At 40.8% G+C, this 17,019-nt stretch overlaps 1 protein-coding gene across 1 annotated transcript in view; it reads left to right on the forward strand.

The window, feature by feature from the left end:
• Positions 1–17,019, forward strand: part of RALGAPA1 (Ral GTPase activating protein catalytic subunit alpha 1) — a 131,305-nt gene that overhangs the window by 29,032 nt on the left and 85,254 nt on the right. The window contains exons 7-14 of the mRNA XM_063439456.1: positions 565–680; positions 1,648–1,786; positions 7,664–7,872; positions 9,042–9,272; positions 10,701–10,898; positions 11,107–11,235; positions 11,329–11,477; positions 13,427–13,556. Coding sequence (XP_063295526.1) covers positions 565–680; positions 1,648–1,786; positions 7,664–7,872; positions 9,042–9,272; positions 10,701–10,898; positions 11,107–11,235; positions 11,329–11,477; positions 13,427–13,556 — 1,301 coding nt within the window. The remainder of the gene's footprint in view (positions 1–564; positions 681–1,647; positions 1,787–7,663; positions 7,873–9,041; positions 9,273–10,700; positions 10,899–11,106; positions 11,236–11,328; positions 11,478–13,426; positions 13,557–17,019) is intronic.

Below are 17,019 nucleotides of genomic sequence, written 5' to 3' on the forward strand. Positions count from 1 at the left end.
TACTTGATGGATTCTATTAATTTGCACAAGTAGCTCCCACAAAACAAAAGAACCATATCAATCTATTACTCTCGAAAAAGTTGCATTCTGCATCATATACATGGAAAAGCACTGTCATTGCTAGTCAGCATTATTCAGTCCTACATCAGAAGCACACTGCAGTGTGATGTTAAAAACTCCAAACTTTATTCTTCTTGAAAATTCATGCAATGAATAATCATATCCGCAACCACAATCCATAGGTGCTGTAGCAGTCCAATATGTTTCATGGAGACATTCTCCTACAACTTGCACAATTCAACATCTCGATAAAAAGCACTTTTACAAAAACCACTTGGATTGTTTGCTCATGCTCAGTGGGAGAGTTACCTGTGAACAGGGCAGGCAACAATTCTCTGTAAAATAATGGCAACATTGATGGACAGGTTCCACCTAAAAAATGTGACACGTACACTATATGCCATACGTTTTTATTATTCTCTTATTTGTCTTCTTTATTGTTCTTAATAGCATGCTTTTATTTGTACTACTTTTTTTTTTAAACTTATTTTTATTCTTTTTAAGATCAAATTTCAATCGAGGAAATTACTCCACTTGTACCACCACAATCAGGAGACAAAGCACAGGAAGACCACACTAGCTATTTCTTGGAGGCGTTGTTAAAGTACATGGTGATACAGGTAGGGTTCCTTTGTACACTGTTGAGTATTGGATAGAACTTATGCAACATTTCTACCAGCAAATTGGGATGAGACTTTTATTCTTCAAAGGGTGTGTTTGCCCAGGCATACTTAGACATATGGACACACTGGCTAGTGGAGGTCTACCGCCCAGACTTTCAAAGCATGCTGACATCTAGACGACAGGGAGACGATGTGGAGGATTGATACACAGGCTCAGACTCAGAATTAGACAGGGGTCTTGGGTCGCTGGTTCACTGAAGACTGGTGACCGCCAACCCACCACCCTGGCATACAATTCTTTCTTGCACCTCTACACACTGAGGTCGGGAGTGGAGGGCTGGAACCCGGGCCCACATGGGAACAAGTCAGGTGACCATTCACAGAAGTCACCTGGTGGGTCATCGCGCCAGAGAGTGCTCCTATGGTCGGGAGACCGAAGCCGGGAGCCACACCACTATTGAAAGTTAGAATGGCCCCCGCTAACAGTACACTACTACGAGATTCTACAAGACATAACTCAATACATTCCACATTAACTGAACAGACGTTCCTTTGTTTTGTTTTACATTATTCGTTGTTCTGTAATCTACATGATAGTTGTGAAATACGGTAATGATCATCTTACTCAATTTCTTGCCTTGTTTATCGCAGCCCTGCGCGGCTACCATATTGAATGTACAGTTATGTGCCATGGACCTGCGAGTCCTACCTCTTTGCCGCAAGCTACACAGACACGAAACGGTCCATGAAAAATGAGCATAAAATTCTAATTTACAAACAAAAAAACTTGTACAAGGTGTGAGAAATCTTATGATGATGATAAGTTAAAAGATGCCTCCTGTAAAATTAACTTTAATTCTAGATTTGACTAGATCTCCTACAAACCACACATCACCACGTTAAGCTATTTAGGAGATATTCTTTTGATGGATTCCACTAAGAACCTTCTTTTATTGTTTTCTAGGTTCGAAGTTTGGAGTGGCGTAACAAAGATAAAGAAGAAGGGGGCTTCGCTTTCTTGTTTTCTAACTTTAAGAAATATTACTTGCCTTATATTTTTCCTGCCATGAGCAGAGAGAGCAGCCTCTACAACCCACAGCTTGGTAAGTTCTTGAATTGCCTGTGTTTGTATGGACAGAGGTCATGGACTATTTACAGGGTTATTTAATAAAAATACATTTATTTTAGGAATTAGAGGAGAATTTCTCATGTTAGGCCAAAGTGCCCTGATTGGAGAAACATCATTAAAGGCAACGGTTTTTCACTTTTGCTCTATTGGTCTAAAATGTAAAATTCATTTTATTGAATAGCCCTGTGAGTAGGATACTGACACTGGGAGAAAACAGGATTTGGCCCGATAGGTAAGAGATGTTTGAAAATTGAACATTTTCACTTCTCAGTCTCCATATGGCAAAGCAATATAAAGAAATGCATCTGGTGTCCATGCAAATTGATTTCACGTTATTCAACTGTTTTTAATTACTTTTATTTGCTTAACCTTTCTGCATCCAGTGAAATGCTAACGTGGCAGTAATGTTCCACGCCATTAACCGTTCATGTCCAGGTGTGTGACAGACATTAACTGAACACTTTTTAACTTTAACATTTTTTTTTCCCCCAAAAAAATCCTACACTTATACTTCATCCCCCTTCCCGGCCAATAAAGGGTTAAAAACCCTTAATTTACTCACCCAATGCCAGCACCAAACTCTGTTGGCGCTCCGCCTCTTCCAACATTGGATGTCCTCATGCAGAGGCGACCTAAAGTCTGGTAAAATCCCAAAAGCACATCTAGTGGCTATCTGTCTTAGTCCTGCAATTCCTCTAAAACTGCAATGTTTTACATTGCAGGACTAAGGGCAATAAATAGAGACACTGCACCCAGACCACTTCAATGAGCTGAAGTGGTCTGGGTGCTTATAGTGTCCCTTATATGCCCCCCATTTAAAAAAAAAAAAAAAAGTTAACCTTTAAACTTACATGTCATCAAGAGACAGACTCCACACCACAGCCGATTCTCTTGCTGTGAAGTCATCAAGCTTGATGACTTTTGTGTAATTGCATTGAGGAAATATAGTGCACACTCAGCTATTACTGTCACCTGCAAGTACAATGCTTCTCTATGAGAATCTTTGCACGCACAGCCAGCGTCTAACGTCAGCATATGCTACATGCTAATGCAGCAATGAATAATCGATTATATTACCGAAGTTGTTTTAATGGAAAGCTTCTATTGGCTGCCTCGGGGACCGCTATGGGTGCAGACATTGCAAAAGTGTTGTTTCTTAGAAATAGTGCTGTTTTCAGCTTGAAAGCTGCTAAGGTGGCATCTGTGCGCTAACATCACTTTGTTAAAATTAACACTATCCATTAATTATTAATGGTATAGGTTTCCTGGAAATGGAGACTCGGGTAAGTCTCTGTTCCTGCCCATTGATAGTTCCCAAAAGCATTCAGAACCATTCTATTCTGCTTAATGGTGCTGACAGTAAACAGCTGTTAATGGTTAATAACTCTGTAGATTTCACAAAGTCTTACAAATGAAGATTGGTATAGCCTGGACTGGTTTTCTGGTAGAAAAATAAATCATGTTGAAATAAATTAATGTCCTTGAGTTGTTAGTTTTTACTTAACTATGAAACGGCAGGGCATCACCTATGTATATGAACATGATCTCCAATGGTACTCCGGACTATTCAACTAATGAGGCAAGCCAGCCAGGAATTAACACTTTCTTTTTAAAGGGACACTATAGTCACCAGAACAACCACAGCCTATTACATTTGTTCTGGTGAGTAGAATCATTACTTTCAGACTTTTTACTGTAAACTTCGAAAATGCAGTGTTTACATTACAGCCTAGTGATTACTCCACTGGCCACTCCTTAGATGGCTGCTAGAGCTGCTTCCTATCTCAGTGCTGCAGAGTAAGCAGCACTGCCATTCAGTCTCTCCACCCTCTGCATGCAGACACTGAACTTTCCTCATAGAGATGCATTGATTAAATTAATCTCTATGAGGAGATGCTGATTGGCCAGGGCTGTGTTTGACTTGTGCTGGCTCTGTCCCTGTGCTCCCTTCTTGACAGTCTCAGTCAATCCTATGGAGAAGCATTGTGATTGGCTCAGACCACCACTTCTGCTGATGTCAGCAGACAGGGGCATGTCGGAGGCAGACAGGGGCAGAACCAGCAGTTACAGACTTGAAGACAAGTATGATTTTACTCTATTTAGGAGGGGAATGTGGGGGCCAGGGAGGCTAGATGGTGGTTTTAACTCTATAGGGTTAGGAATACATGTTTGTGTTCCTTCTCCTTTAATGAATTGTAGCGCAATCATCTTCAAAATTCAAAAGTAGCCAATCATAATAATAATAAGTTACATAAGATGCTTACTTTTAGACTTCTGCACAGTACATGATCAGCATTGTGCTTTGCCCATCCTAGGAAGTACTTTGGCCAGCCAGGAGCCTCTCATTCTAGTCTATGGTATCTGAAACCGTATTTATGGAATCTGAACCGTTTAACTCGGCACTGGAAGTGCTACAATGCAGATGGGCACTTGATCTGAAAGAGACTTTGTAGAAATTAGGTGACCATCACAAGCATAAATATCAGTTAAAGGGGAAACTAGGCTAGGAATACAAAATAGTTTTCCAGCCTATAGTGCCCCCCTTGCTTACCCCCTTTCAGAGCAGAAAGGGCAAAAAACCCTTTTGTCACTTACCAGAATCCAGCGCCGATGTCCCTTGCCACTGGGTAAGGCTCCACCATCGCCACTAGAGATGGAGTTATCCCTGCAAGGTAATTATTGCAGTTTACCAATAACTGCAGTGATTACTATTGCAAGGTTTAAAGGACCACTCTAGGCACCCAGGCCACTTCAGCTTAATGAAGTGGTCTGGGTGCCAGGTCCAGCTAGGGTTAACCCATTTTTTTATAAACATAGCAGTTTCAGAGAAAGTGAGAGCACGCAAGCGTCCATAGGAAAGCATTGTAAATGCTTTCCTATGCGACCGGCTGAATGCGCGCGCAGCTCTTGCCGCGTGTGCGCATTCAGCCGACGGGGCGGAACGGAGGAGGATCGGAGGCACAGAGCTCCCCGCCCAGCGCTGGAAAAAGGTAAGTTTTACCCCTTTTCCCCTTTCCAGAGCCGGGCGGGAGGGGGACCCTGAGGGTGGGGGCACCCTCAGGGCACTATAGTGGTCCTTTAACTGACAGGGGCAATGAGCTGAAGTGGTCTGGGTGCCTGTAGTGTCCCTTTAACTCACTTCTTGTGTATTTTTCAATCTTAGAGGTGAAGGGATGACTCTTCATAGCCTCCGTTCTGCTTAGAGAAGAGGTTTGTTTCACTTGTAGTTCGCTTCTACTTCTGAAAGCTGTTAGCCGATATACAGCTCACAGAAACATTTTACATGGCGGTACATGTGTTCATTAGTGAGAACCTGCTTACAGGGGTAAGTGTTGGAAATAGTGGGTTTATGGAGCTGTGAAATTACCAAATGGAGGAGGTGGGGCAGAGGAATCCGGGTTAAGATGCAAATTGTTGCTCACTCATTGTCTATAAGCAAACGCTGTATGCATCACAAAAAAAAACGTTCGATGCATTCACTCCTTGTTAAGTGTTCTTGCATAGCAAGACCACTTAATGTTATCTCACATATATATTATTATTATTATTCTTATTATAGCCAAATTTGCCACCCTAACTCCTCCCACAGTTTTTACACTACATAGACAAAAATATACCAAAACGTGCAGATTGTTCCCGATCGGATTGCTATTACTTTGTGGAACGTTTTGCCGAATGGTTCACGGAATATCGTCGTTCTTGTGGCGAAATTTGTCCCATAGGAATGAATGGCAAAGCTAGAGTGGGAGCTGTCAAAAGCTGAAAAATCAGGACATGATTTCTAAACTGCCACCACTCCCTCATTTTCAGGCCCACCTACACAAATCTTATATCAAAACGTTCAGCTATCCCTGCTGCCACTAGAAATGTCCACGGCTAAGCCATAGTCCTGATAGTTTTCACAATATGACCATTTGTTTGCAACTCACGCCTTCCATTGACATTCATTGAAACTCTACTCTGCAAAGCTCACATTTGAAGGGCAATTTCTAAACTGCGACTGTGCCTTCATTGTTAATATCTCAGAGACATACTATACATCAAAATGTAGGTCTGGGTCTTGTGATTCTCACAATATAAAGCTCTTCACTGTAGGATTTATAGTTTTTAAAATACGACCGTTTGAAGATGGCACCCGCAAAAATACTCTGACCTGTGCAAGGCTGCAGCAGCAAGTGATGTCATAGACAAAGCCTTTTACACCTGCTATTTTTTTATAACTGTATGTTTTAATGTAACTGTGAAGCACTTTGGGCAACAACATTGCAATTAAATGTGCTATATAAATAAATACTAACAGTTACTCCGCCCACTCTAGTTGTAGACTACTGATGGAGGCAAGAACACTTCACACAATTTCCCCAGAAATTGTAGCTTTTCTAGTTTCTTATTGTTTTCACTTAATTAAATGTTTATATCTGCCAAGTATCTGGATCAAGACTTTACAAAATTCCGACTTTTTTATTTTTTTTCTGCAGTCCAGATAATGCCAGATTCAGAATGCCAGTAATGTGATGTAAGAAAATGTTGCTCATACTTATTTCTATACGTAGCCAACAAAAAAACAAAATAATCATTGGATCACCATTTCTATATTGCTGCAGCTGATGCAGACTTTGTGTATCTGGTTGGAATCATTTTCCATATAAGCCGAGACACCAAGGGGTTTGTGTATTAAAGTATTTCTTTGATAAAATTACACAATTCTAACAAAATGAAAATGAACGTTAATGTATAAAAAGATTCCTGCCGCCAGTACAGCCCTTATTGCCAACTCATGCAAAATAATAACATCGACCTAAATCTTATTGAGATATTTTGTTGCCCCTTTGGATAAAAAGAGGTGCAAAAGTGCTCCCTCTCTTATTCATCTACAGTTCTTCGCCATACTCCAGTTTGCAATATCTGCACAAATGTGAGCATAAAAAGATGCAAATCTTACCCTGTTATGTTTTCATGTATAAACCCTTTTTATACACACTGTATAAACACTAAATAAAATACAGATTCAAAGTTTTTGCATTTTTATTATAAAATTTTACTTTTAATGTGAATGTAAACACTTATACTCAATAAGTTACATATATAGATTGGTCTAGTGTTTTACTTTTAACATATCGACCAACTTAAACTATTCACTATATGCTTATAGTACAATTAAAGGAACACTATAGCGTTAGGAATACAAATATGTATTCCTAACGCTATAGAGTCCTAGTCACCTAAATGGTGGCTAGGGCCCCATTCCGCGGCGAATATATGGTAAATTAACTATTTGCTTACCTTAATCCAGAGCCGGGCTCCCTCGGCACTGGTGACCTCTCCTCCTCCATCAACGTCAGCTCCCGAGTGGAGGTGAATGCTCACGCATAGGCAAGTATTACTCAATGCTTTCCTATGGGGATCTTTTTTGACGCTGGAAGTCTGTGAGGACGTCCAGCGTCAAATAAGTCCGATTTACTCAGTGTAAATCGTGGAAGCACCTCTTGCCTCAGGGAGGCAGACACTAGAGGCTGTATTAACTCTGCAGTGTATACATAGCAGTTTCTATTAAACTGCTATGTTTTCAGCTACAGGGTTAAAACGAGGGGGACCTGGCACCCAGACCACTTTATTGAGCTGAAGTGGTCTGGGTGCCTATAGTGGTCCTTGAAAGATTTTATTGATATATACCCGGTAATATTGATGTGTGATAGAATGCTCCTCTTACTGGTTAACGACATGCAATTATGGTTTATCATTTACAAATGATGATTCAGAATGCACATGACAGACTGTCTGGTTTGTTTATCCTGGAATGAAGTCTAAAATATATCAAGTTGTATAATTATGTTCTGTAATAATGTTTCAGAGATACCACAGACAAGGCCAAAACCTCACTACGTGCTGCTTCGGAGAGATACAGAGAGCAACGAGGCTCAGTATTGCACCAAAGAGCCCTTCATTAATGCCCGTGTGATTGTCATTAGATGGCTTGTGTCCTTCTGGCTTGAGCCCAAACCTCACTCTGGGACTCACATTCCTGGGACTGAAGGCGAGAATGTGCCAAAGAATATACAGGTATTGCACATGTCTGCTTATCTTGAATATCGAGAATGCAACTATAATCATTTTAATTATTGCTCGGACAGTCTGAAAGCAGCAAGCATAGGTTGCTCCAACCATGAAATTGGGTTTATTTAATACGTTGTTGTTTTTTTGTTTCAAGTAACCTTTTAATCAGGCAGCTGTGTCTCTGCTCCTCGGTATTATAAGGAATATCTGTTATTGGTTTTATTTCAAAACCTTTCAAAAAATGTAAAGAACATTCCTAAGTTCCATCAGCGTGTATGAATTCTGCGTTCTAGCATTTTACCATTTGCTGCTTTAAAACTCTTGTTATTAAAACATAGACCTGTATTTTCCTGTAGTGTAATGTGTTATTACATGTTAAAGCCTTTGGAGAAAAATAACTGAAATAAAGAAACAAGCATTTTTATCTATTATCTCATCATTTTATGTGTTAAAGTGAACCTGTCATAACAGGTTTTCTCATAATGGATAACCACTCATAAAGCAACAAGTCTCTCATCTATAATAAAGATTCTGGATATATTTCTTTGCTTTCAGAACCATTGAGGTATTACCATCTCTTATGAGAGATCTGTGGCTGGTACACTGTGTGATACTCCTGCCCTTCACCTTGCACCTGGCTTGATTCTCCCTGCTTGAGAAGACTTTCCCAAGACGGGCAGTCCTCCTCCATGATGCTGGCGCACTGCTTTCATTGCCAACCATTGGCTTGCAAACAGTCTCTTAGAAATCTGGAATTTGCGTAGTCTATGTTGACTTCGACAGATTGGGCCTTTCAATTAAAACGCTGCTAGGGCCACTGAGAAGTCCTCATTATTCTTCACAGGAAGATGGTCATTTCCATATATAAGGGGACCACAAACAGGCGTATTAATCAAACAGACAAGCCAGTTTAATGCCCTTGTCCTCTTCTTATAGGAGATTGATTTTATCCTACTTTGATATTTATTTTTAAAATGAAAAGATATTGAGGTGTGTGTGTGTGTATATATATATATATATATATATATAATGTTTTAATTTTTTTTTTGAGGTGGTGTACATTTTGTTCTTTATAAACGTTGGTTCTCTACCTTGTAATTTATAGATAATTTATAATTGCGTTTCAATTGAAATTGTTCATGGCGTGTCTTCTTCCTTTGTGAATTCGTCCGTAGAGAGCTGCTGCCAACCTATTGGCCCAAGAAGAAAGTAGGAATGAGAACACAGAACGGACAGCAGAGCCTGAGCAATCGCATTCTAACACCAGCACCCTTACAGAGCGTGAGCCCAGTGTGTCCAGTCTCTGTAGCATTGCTGAGGAGCACGTCACGGACTACGAGATCATTCGTAGGTTCTTCTCCTCCAAGCGCGGCAATGTAAACTTTCTCATTGAGATCTTCCGCCAGGTAAGAAATATTCAAAGTGTCCCCAGCCTGTCTTCCACTAATTGAAGGGGAAAGTTTTGAGGGAAATCTAAAAAATAAACTATTTATTCAGATGCATTCAACAGAAATATTAACATATTATGTTTTGTGTGCCAGTGGTAGGCCATTATATATGCCAGGGCTGCCCCACATGTTGTAAAACTACAACTTCCATGATGCTTTGCATGCCTTTAGAATGGCAAAGCATCATGGAAGCTGTAGTTTTAAACATCTTGGGATGTACATTTTGGGCACCCCTGATTTACCCAGTGAATTAAATGTGTTATATTTACCTTTACCCCTTTTCTTGTATAGAAAGTGTAATCCCAGTGTATATAGAATGTATCTTGTAGTAAAACATTAATGCTGGTAATTGGGCAATTTTTAAAAAGTTCAGACCAATGTAGAAACTCGCCATCTCGCTCCATATACTATGACGTTTAGAACACGCAGGCAGGAGTTGTCTTGATTGCTGTTTTTCATTATGCCATTTATTTTGCATTTTGTTGATGCAACATGCATTGTACAGCTTTTTCAAACTCTCATTAAACCTTAGCAAACCCTAATTGAAAATATCTTGAATATATCTTCCTCAATAACCATTATCCAAAAAAGGCTACTGAAAAGAATCGATCCCTGTGTTACCTCGGCACCGTATCTAACCACTAATGCCTACCTGAACCAGTCTCCCTGCCTAAAACTAAATACAACTAAATGAGTGCATACTAAATTAAAGTGCTCTGATATAATATATTGGTAACTTTTATTTTACAAGGAAAATTGAATGTGTCGTTATCTATTATTCTTCTGTGAAGAATATTGTTGGTGTTTTTACATGCCTTGTTCCTTCTGAAGAGGCACCCTATCTAATGGACCTCTCTTATCCATCTCATTCTTGTAGCTGCCATGGTGGCAGGTTAAAGTAGTATTTTGACAGTTGAGTCTAGGTTTTTTACTAGTCTGGTTCTCGGAGCAAGCACAGTTTGATCACTGGGTCATTTAAGTCCAGGAAGGTCCAGTTTCTAGGTGGACGGTGTAATGAATTGTGGATCAATTGAATGTCTTGAAAAATGGAAGCCAGAACCCAGAGTACTCATTTAGAACTGATGTGTTTTGATGTATTCTCCACTAAACCTTTTAAATCTAAACGGCTGAATAAGTCCAGTCTAGTGACCAGCTTCTTGTTTTCTTTAATTTGTTAAAAGGAATAGCAATAGCTTTTTGGAACAAATGATCATTTTTCATTGTTTCCATTGATATTTTTAAGAAGGTATGCGGGGCAAAAGAATTTGGTAGATCTGAATCAGAAAGTTTGTATTCCAGATGCTATTTTTGACCTCTTTCGTGAGCTTTTTCAAGTTATGAACTTTTTAGAAATCCAGTTTATAAAATTTATATTTTTGTCACCAGGCTTTCCTGCTGCCAGTCTGTGAAGCTGCTGCTATGCGCAAGGTCTTAAAGGTCTACGAGCAGTGGATTAAGCAAAAAGATAAGCCTTTGTTCATGCAGGAACCGGAAGATCTTGCACAAGTAGGTGATGGTGAGATATGTGTTGACTGCCTGGAGGAATCCTCTAGCAACACTGAAAAAGGAAAAGACCGAGAGGAGGTAAGAGATCACGGCACCCTAAATTATAAGGGAGTATGTCAAGAAACAACCAGCACCGCTAATGGAAAAGTAAAACAAAACAAACTTAGGGACATTAACCTAAAAAGTGCAATATACAGTGAAAGTCAATCTAAGTACCATGGACCCTTTGCAAAGTTTATGCTGTGGATGGTACCCAATTATTGACCTTTTTATACTTCCTTCATAGGAGAATAGAACAGTTTGCACTGAACATGTCCGCACTCCCAGCTGGACCAGCAAAGATGCCTCTTGTAAGCTGTCAGAAGCAGAGATGACAGAGACAGATGTGCGAGGAGGTGCTCAGGCCATCTATCAGGTGTGGATCTAAATATCACTTTATCTGCCCTGTCAATGTTTCTGTAATGTTGATTATTCCCTATAACTTGCCTTGCTCTGTTTATTGCTACAGGTTTTTATTGTGAACGCAGCAAATATAATATTGCTTGAACCAGCAAACGACAATAAAACATTGTTGAATGAACATACGGATATGTGTAAGAGAGTTTTGAATATTTATCGATACATGGTGGTTCAAGTCTCCATGGACAAAAAGACCTGGTAAAGTGTTGTTTTTTTTTCCCCCCCTTCTCTGTATTAATTTATACCTACATATACACTAAAATAATTTGTTTGAGACAAGCCAAGGGTACAATGTAAATAATCACAATATCCTGCTGGTATATTTTATTATTTGAATACTGTGATCGTATTTACCTGTACCTAACTAATATCCACTGTAACTTTTTTTTTTATTCAAATTTTTTTTTTTACTTTTATTTGCTTTTGTATTATTCCCTGTCAAGTTTTCCCAGACAATTTTTACATATAGCGCAAAACTAAAAACAATTCTGCTATTGCAATAGAGCACTTTATCCGATCATTGGTCATACCTTCCTTTTCTTAATTCATATGACCGCAGACCCAGAGAAATGTATAACTTTTTATCAATATTAAAGCTGCACTGTCACTGTCTGGGGACTTTGCAGAATACACAAATACCCCAGACGATGACATTGCCCCTGGGAGTCTGGCTGCCGGGGAAGTGTGAGTGTTGTGGTGTTGGGCAGGTAAAGGCTAGTTCTACTTACCTGAACCTGTGCCTCGCAGGCGCAGCTATCTTCTTTCGGCGAGTCCTCTTCAGGGTCCTCTCCAAAACACTGCTGTGCTCTATAGAGTCACTGGTGATGGCTGGAGGAATTGACACTTTTGGATGGCGGTCGCTCCGCCCAGTATCTAAGAGTGTCTCGTTATATCTCTTGACTGGGTTGTAGTCTCAGAGAAATTCCAACACCGTCACAATTGATATTTCATAGAGATTCTCTTTTTATTAAATACTTATTTTTCAGGGTGGGTGACAGAGCCACTTTACGTTGGAAAACTCCTCTTAGTTCTCTATTAATCCTTTCACATTGAATGATGTGCTGAGATAGTCCCAAAGGCTGTCCCTAGAGAACCGCTCAACCTGTCCTGGTACATCGTGTATGTCATGAATTGCAAGTAAAAGCTGGTACGGACATCTCCAGAACCAGAGCTGTCTGTATCAACAAGTTCCCGACCTGCAATCTCTCTGTCATAGGCGTATTCACATTTTGACCAATACTAGCAGATATACAGAGCATTAGTAACACGTGTGTCTTGACTCCAATACTCCCTGCTCCTTCTCAATGAGATGGCGATGTTCTACTGCGTATAAGCTAGAGTAAAACACTGATGTCTGCTTCTGGCAGATGAAGCATCAGGGGCGAAAAAGATGGTGAAGCCAATGAGGAACAGGTTCAGGGAAGTAAAAACTACTTTTGCCTCCACCCTGCGACCGCTGAAATGCAAGCGGAACACTCGCCATCTGAGGCCTTTGCAATATATGCGAACACTCCAGAATGTGACTGAGGCGTGTTAAAGGGATACTATAGGAACCCAGACCACTTCAGCTCGTTGCAGTGTCCCTATTGCACTTATTGCTGCAATGTAAAACACTGTTTACATTGCAGCACTAAGTCTACCTCCAGTGGCTGTCTCCCAGGACATACTGTGTCCGCTATATCAATGCTTTCCTATGGGAGGGCCTAATGCGTGCCCATCACTTGATGTTCATTAGTGCCCGCTCGTTGAGGGACGTTCTAGGAGGTGGCACCACAACCCAGTACCAAGGGACATTGGTCAGGTAAGTAAATAAAGGGTTTTTAACCCTTTATTTACTTCAGCGGCCGTAGGAGGAGGGAACTATAGTGCCTGGAATACAGCCTTATATTCCTGGCACTATAGTATCCCTTTAAGTCAAAGGGAGGTCTTTGTTTTTTTCCATTATTTTTTCTAGACATCTGAACACGTTTTGATTTGTAACACCTGTTTTTGAAAATGTAAGCAAAATATTCATGTTGTCAGTGAGCCCCAAGCACCTCCATTCTTATTTTTTCTTTCATTGTAGATATATACCATAACATTAGTTTTTAATATCACCCAAAGGTTACATTTCAGACGGCATAAAGATAATCTTATTTTGTATTCAGGATGCAACTTCTACTGGTCATGCTAAGGGTGACCGAGTCTGTGCTAAAAGTGGCGCCTAATGTTTTAATGCAATACCAAGGACGAAAGAATCAAATCTTAGCTGGAAGACTCGCTGGACCCTTATTTCAGGCAAGTGCTTTTATTTCCCTTTGATCATGTGATGCCCCCCCTTTATTTAGCAATTCACATCACAAGTCCGATCAATCTAGGCTCCAGGGTAGATTTAATACAGCAGTGTTGATTTCTACATTTATGTTTATTTTTTAGACCTCATAAACACACATTTATAAAATATAAGGGATAAGTAAACCTATTAAAAATCCTGTGAAGGGGGCGGGGTCTGACCGCCGAGCCGACTAGGCGCATGGGGACAGAGCTCCTGCCGGGCGAGACACAAATAGGGCAAAATCAGCAGCTATATTGCCCAGAACCCCTCCGGGGCAACACCCACGACGCGGGTGCACCGGAGAATCGGGGGATACCCTTTTCAAACAACTCGGGGCACATAGCCTGCAACACAACCTGAGGCCTACGGGAGCTGGAGCCGGGGAGAGGCGGCCGCTCTCCTCGACGCCGGAGACCCCTGAAAAGCACTACAGACCTCCTACCCCCCCCCCCCCCTGGACCGGGGGGGACATCCCGGTCCCCACTTGCCAGGCGGGCTGGGGCCGAAAGCGAATGTGGCAACCTACCTAGCTGATAGAAAGCAGGACAACCGTGTCTAAGATGGCCGCCCGACGACTGCCGAAGGGAAAGAAGGAGGAGACACTACGATGCCCCCACTCCTTGGCGACCCTAGACTGGCTCTACTCGGCCTTCTGTGAGTTGCTGCACGGCAGGGGAATGCCCTACCCACAAGCGGCTCGGGCGGTAGCCTCGTGGATTCGCCCGGTGACCCGCCGTCGCCACTATGTAGCCCCACTACAGGCCCTCAGGGCGGCCGCCCAGCCGCTTCCGACACAAGAAATGGAGGGAAACCGACCACACTGACCCAGGTACCCACAACAGCATCCACAAACGCCAGCACAAAGCCAACGGGTCTCTGACACACGCAGCCCCACAAGATGGCGGACTTGCGCTCAGGATCACCACGAGGCACCCGGGCAAAATACCACCTCACACCTTTGCAGAAAGTACATATCGGCGGAACACAAGCCCAACGCAGAGAGACCAACGACCACATAACAGACTGGGTATTGGATGAACAGGCAAGAGGCCCCGGACTGTCTCCTGGCACAGGCACAGACGGCCCTGCAGACCTGATCCACCCTGGTGAACTCACGACATGTACAGGTCTCCCTATGTGCACCTCGCATACTTTTTCTTAGACCTAGCTTTTGGGACTCAGTCATGGTTGTTCTTCAATGCCTAATAACCCGTCTGGTATATCTTAAGTTGCGCACACTAATGCCTAACAATTGTTACAACATGTTTGGATAACTGCTTACCCTCTCCGTTGTGGCATCATCAGCCTTACTTTGCTTTAATGTGTTTTTTATTGTGTCTATATTGTGTTTATCAAGCGCATTACCGCCACTGTTTAACGTTGTTTAACGTTGTTTTATTAATACAAATACTGAGGTACTGCTAATCGTTTCCAATCTTCCAAGCTGTGCCTACATATATTGTATAATTTACTTTATCTCCTTAAGCGCAGCTAGCTATATCTCAAAGCAAGTTATACCATAAAAGCGATGCCTAATAGTCAGACACCTTCATGTAATTTGTAATCCCAATCTACGTTTAAGCCTGTTTACTATGTAATATTAAACAAAAAAGTGCTTTGTCTATCTACTACCCACTGTAACAAATGTTTATCAATCCACGTATGGAATGCCGTTGGGGTACCATATGTAAGCCTGTAACCATTATAAGCACTGCAAAAATAAAGAATTTAAAAAAAAAAAAAAATCCTTGAAGGTATGGCTCGGTGTGGATCACTTCTGATAAAATATATATATATATATATATATATATATATATATATATATATATATTCAGGAGTCATTATCAGACTGGAGCAACTTAAATGGAGTCCAAAATAAATGGGATTATTTAAAAGCTGCACTACTGAAGGCAACAGAAAATTGCATTAGGCTTGTCAGTAAAAGCAAAAAATTCAAGAAACCACTGTGGTACTCCGCAGATGTGGCCAAAATAGTAAAAAACAAAAAGTTAGCATTTAGTAATTATAAAAAAAAACAGAGTGAGGAAGACAGAATGACCTATAAGATTAGGCAGAAAGAGGCTAAGCAATTTATAAGAGCTTCCAAATCACACACAGAAGAGAAAATAGCACAGTCAGTAAAAAAGGGGGACAAAACTTTTTTTAGATACATAAATGAGAAAAGAAAAGTAAAACAAGGATTAGTTAGATTAAAAACAAAAGAAGGAAGGTATGTAGATGAGGATAAAGGTCTAGCTGACTGCCTCAATGAATATTTTTGTTCGGTATTTACAGCTGAAAATGAAGGAAAGGGACCTCTGTTAAAAAAAGGATAAATGAGTCATTTATTACACGTGAGTTTACAGAGGAAGAGGTTCTATTTCAACTGTCAAAAGTAAAGACAAATAAGTCAATGGGACCTGATGGAATACACCCAAAGCTATTAAAAGAGCTTAGTGGTGTACTAGCAAAACCATTAACAGATTTATTTAACCAATCATTGATAACAGGAGTAGTCCCAGAAGATTGGAAGTTAGCGAATGTTGTGCCCATTCACAAGAAAGGTAATAGGGAGGAGTCGGGCAACTATAGGCCAGTAAGCCTTACTTCAGTAGTGGGGAAAGTGATGGAAACCATGTTAAAGGATAGGATTGTTAAACATCTAAAAACACATGGATTTCAAGATCAGAGACAACATGGGTTTACTTCAGGGAGATCATGCCAAACTAATCTTATTGATTTTTTTGATTGGGTAACTAAAATTATAGATCAGGGTGGTGCAGTAGACATTGCTTACCTAGATTTCAGTAAGGCTTTTGACACTGTTGCACATAGAAGGCTTATCAATAAACTGCAATCTTTGAGTTTGGATTCCAATATTGTTGAATGGGTAAGGCAGTGGCTGAGTGACAGGCAACAGAGGGTTGTAGTCAATGGAGTATATTTGAAGCTTGTCACCAGTGGGGTACCTCAGGGATCTGTACTTGGACCCATTCTCTTTAATATTTTTATTAGTGATATTGCAGAAGGTCTTGATGGTAAGGTGTGTCTTTTTGCGGATGATACCAAGATATGTAACAGGGTTGATGTTCCAGGAGGGATAAGCCAAATGGAAAATGATTTAGGTAAACTAGAAAAATGGTCAGAGTTGTGGCAACTGACATTTAATGTGGATAAGTGCAAGATAATGCATCTTGGACGTAAAAACCCAAGGGCGGAGTACAGAATATTTGATAGAGTCCTAACCTCAACATCTGAGGAAAGGAATTTAGGGGTGATTATTTCTGATGACTTAAAGGTAGGCAGACAATGTAATAGAGCAGCAGGAAATGCTAGCAGAATGCTTGGTTGTATAGGGAGAGGTATTAGCAGTAGAAAGAGGGAAGTGCTCATGCCTTTGTACAGAACACTGGTGAGACCTCACTT

Source organism: Pelobates fuscus, chromosome 13 (assembly GCF_036172605.1).
Source record: "Pelobates fuscus isolate aPelFus1 chromosome 13, aPelFus1.pri, whole genome shotgun sequence".
NCBI lineage: Eukaryota > Metazoa > Chordata > Amphibia > Anura > Pelobatidae > Pelobates > Pelobates fuscus.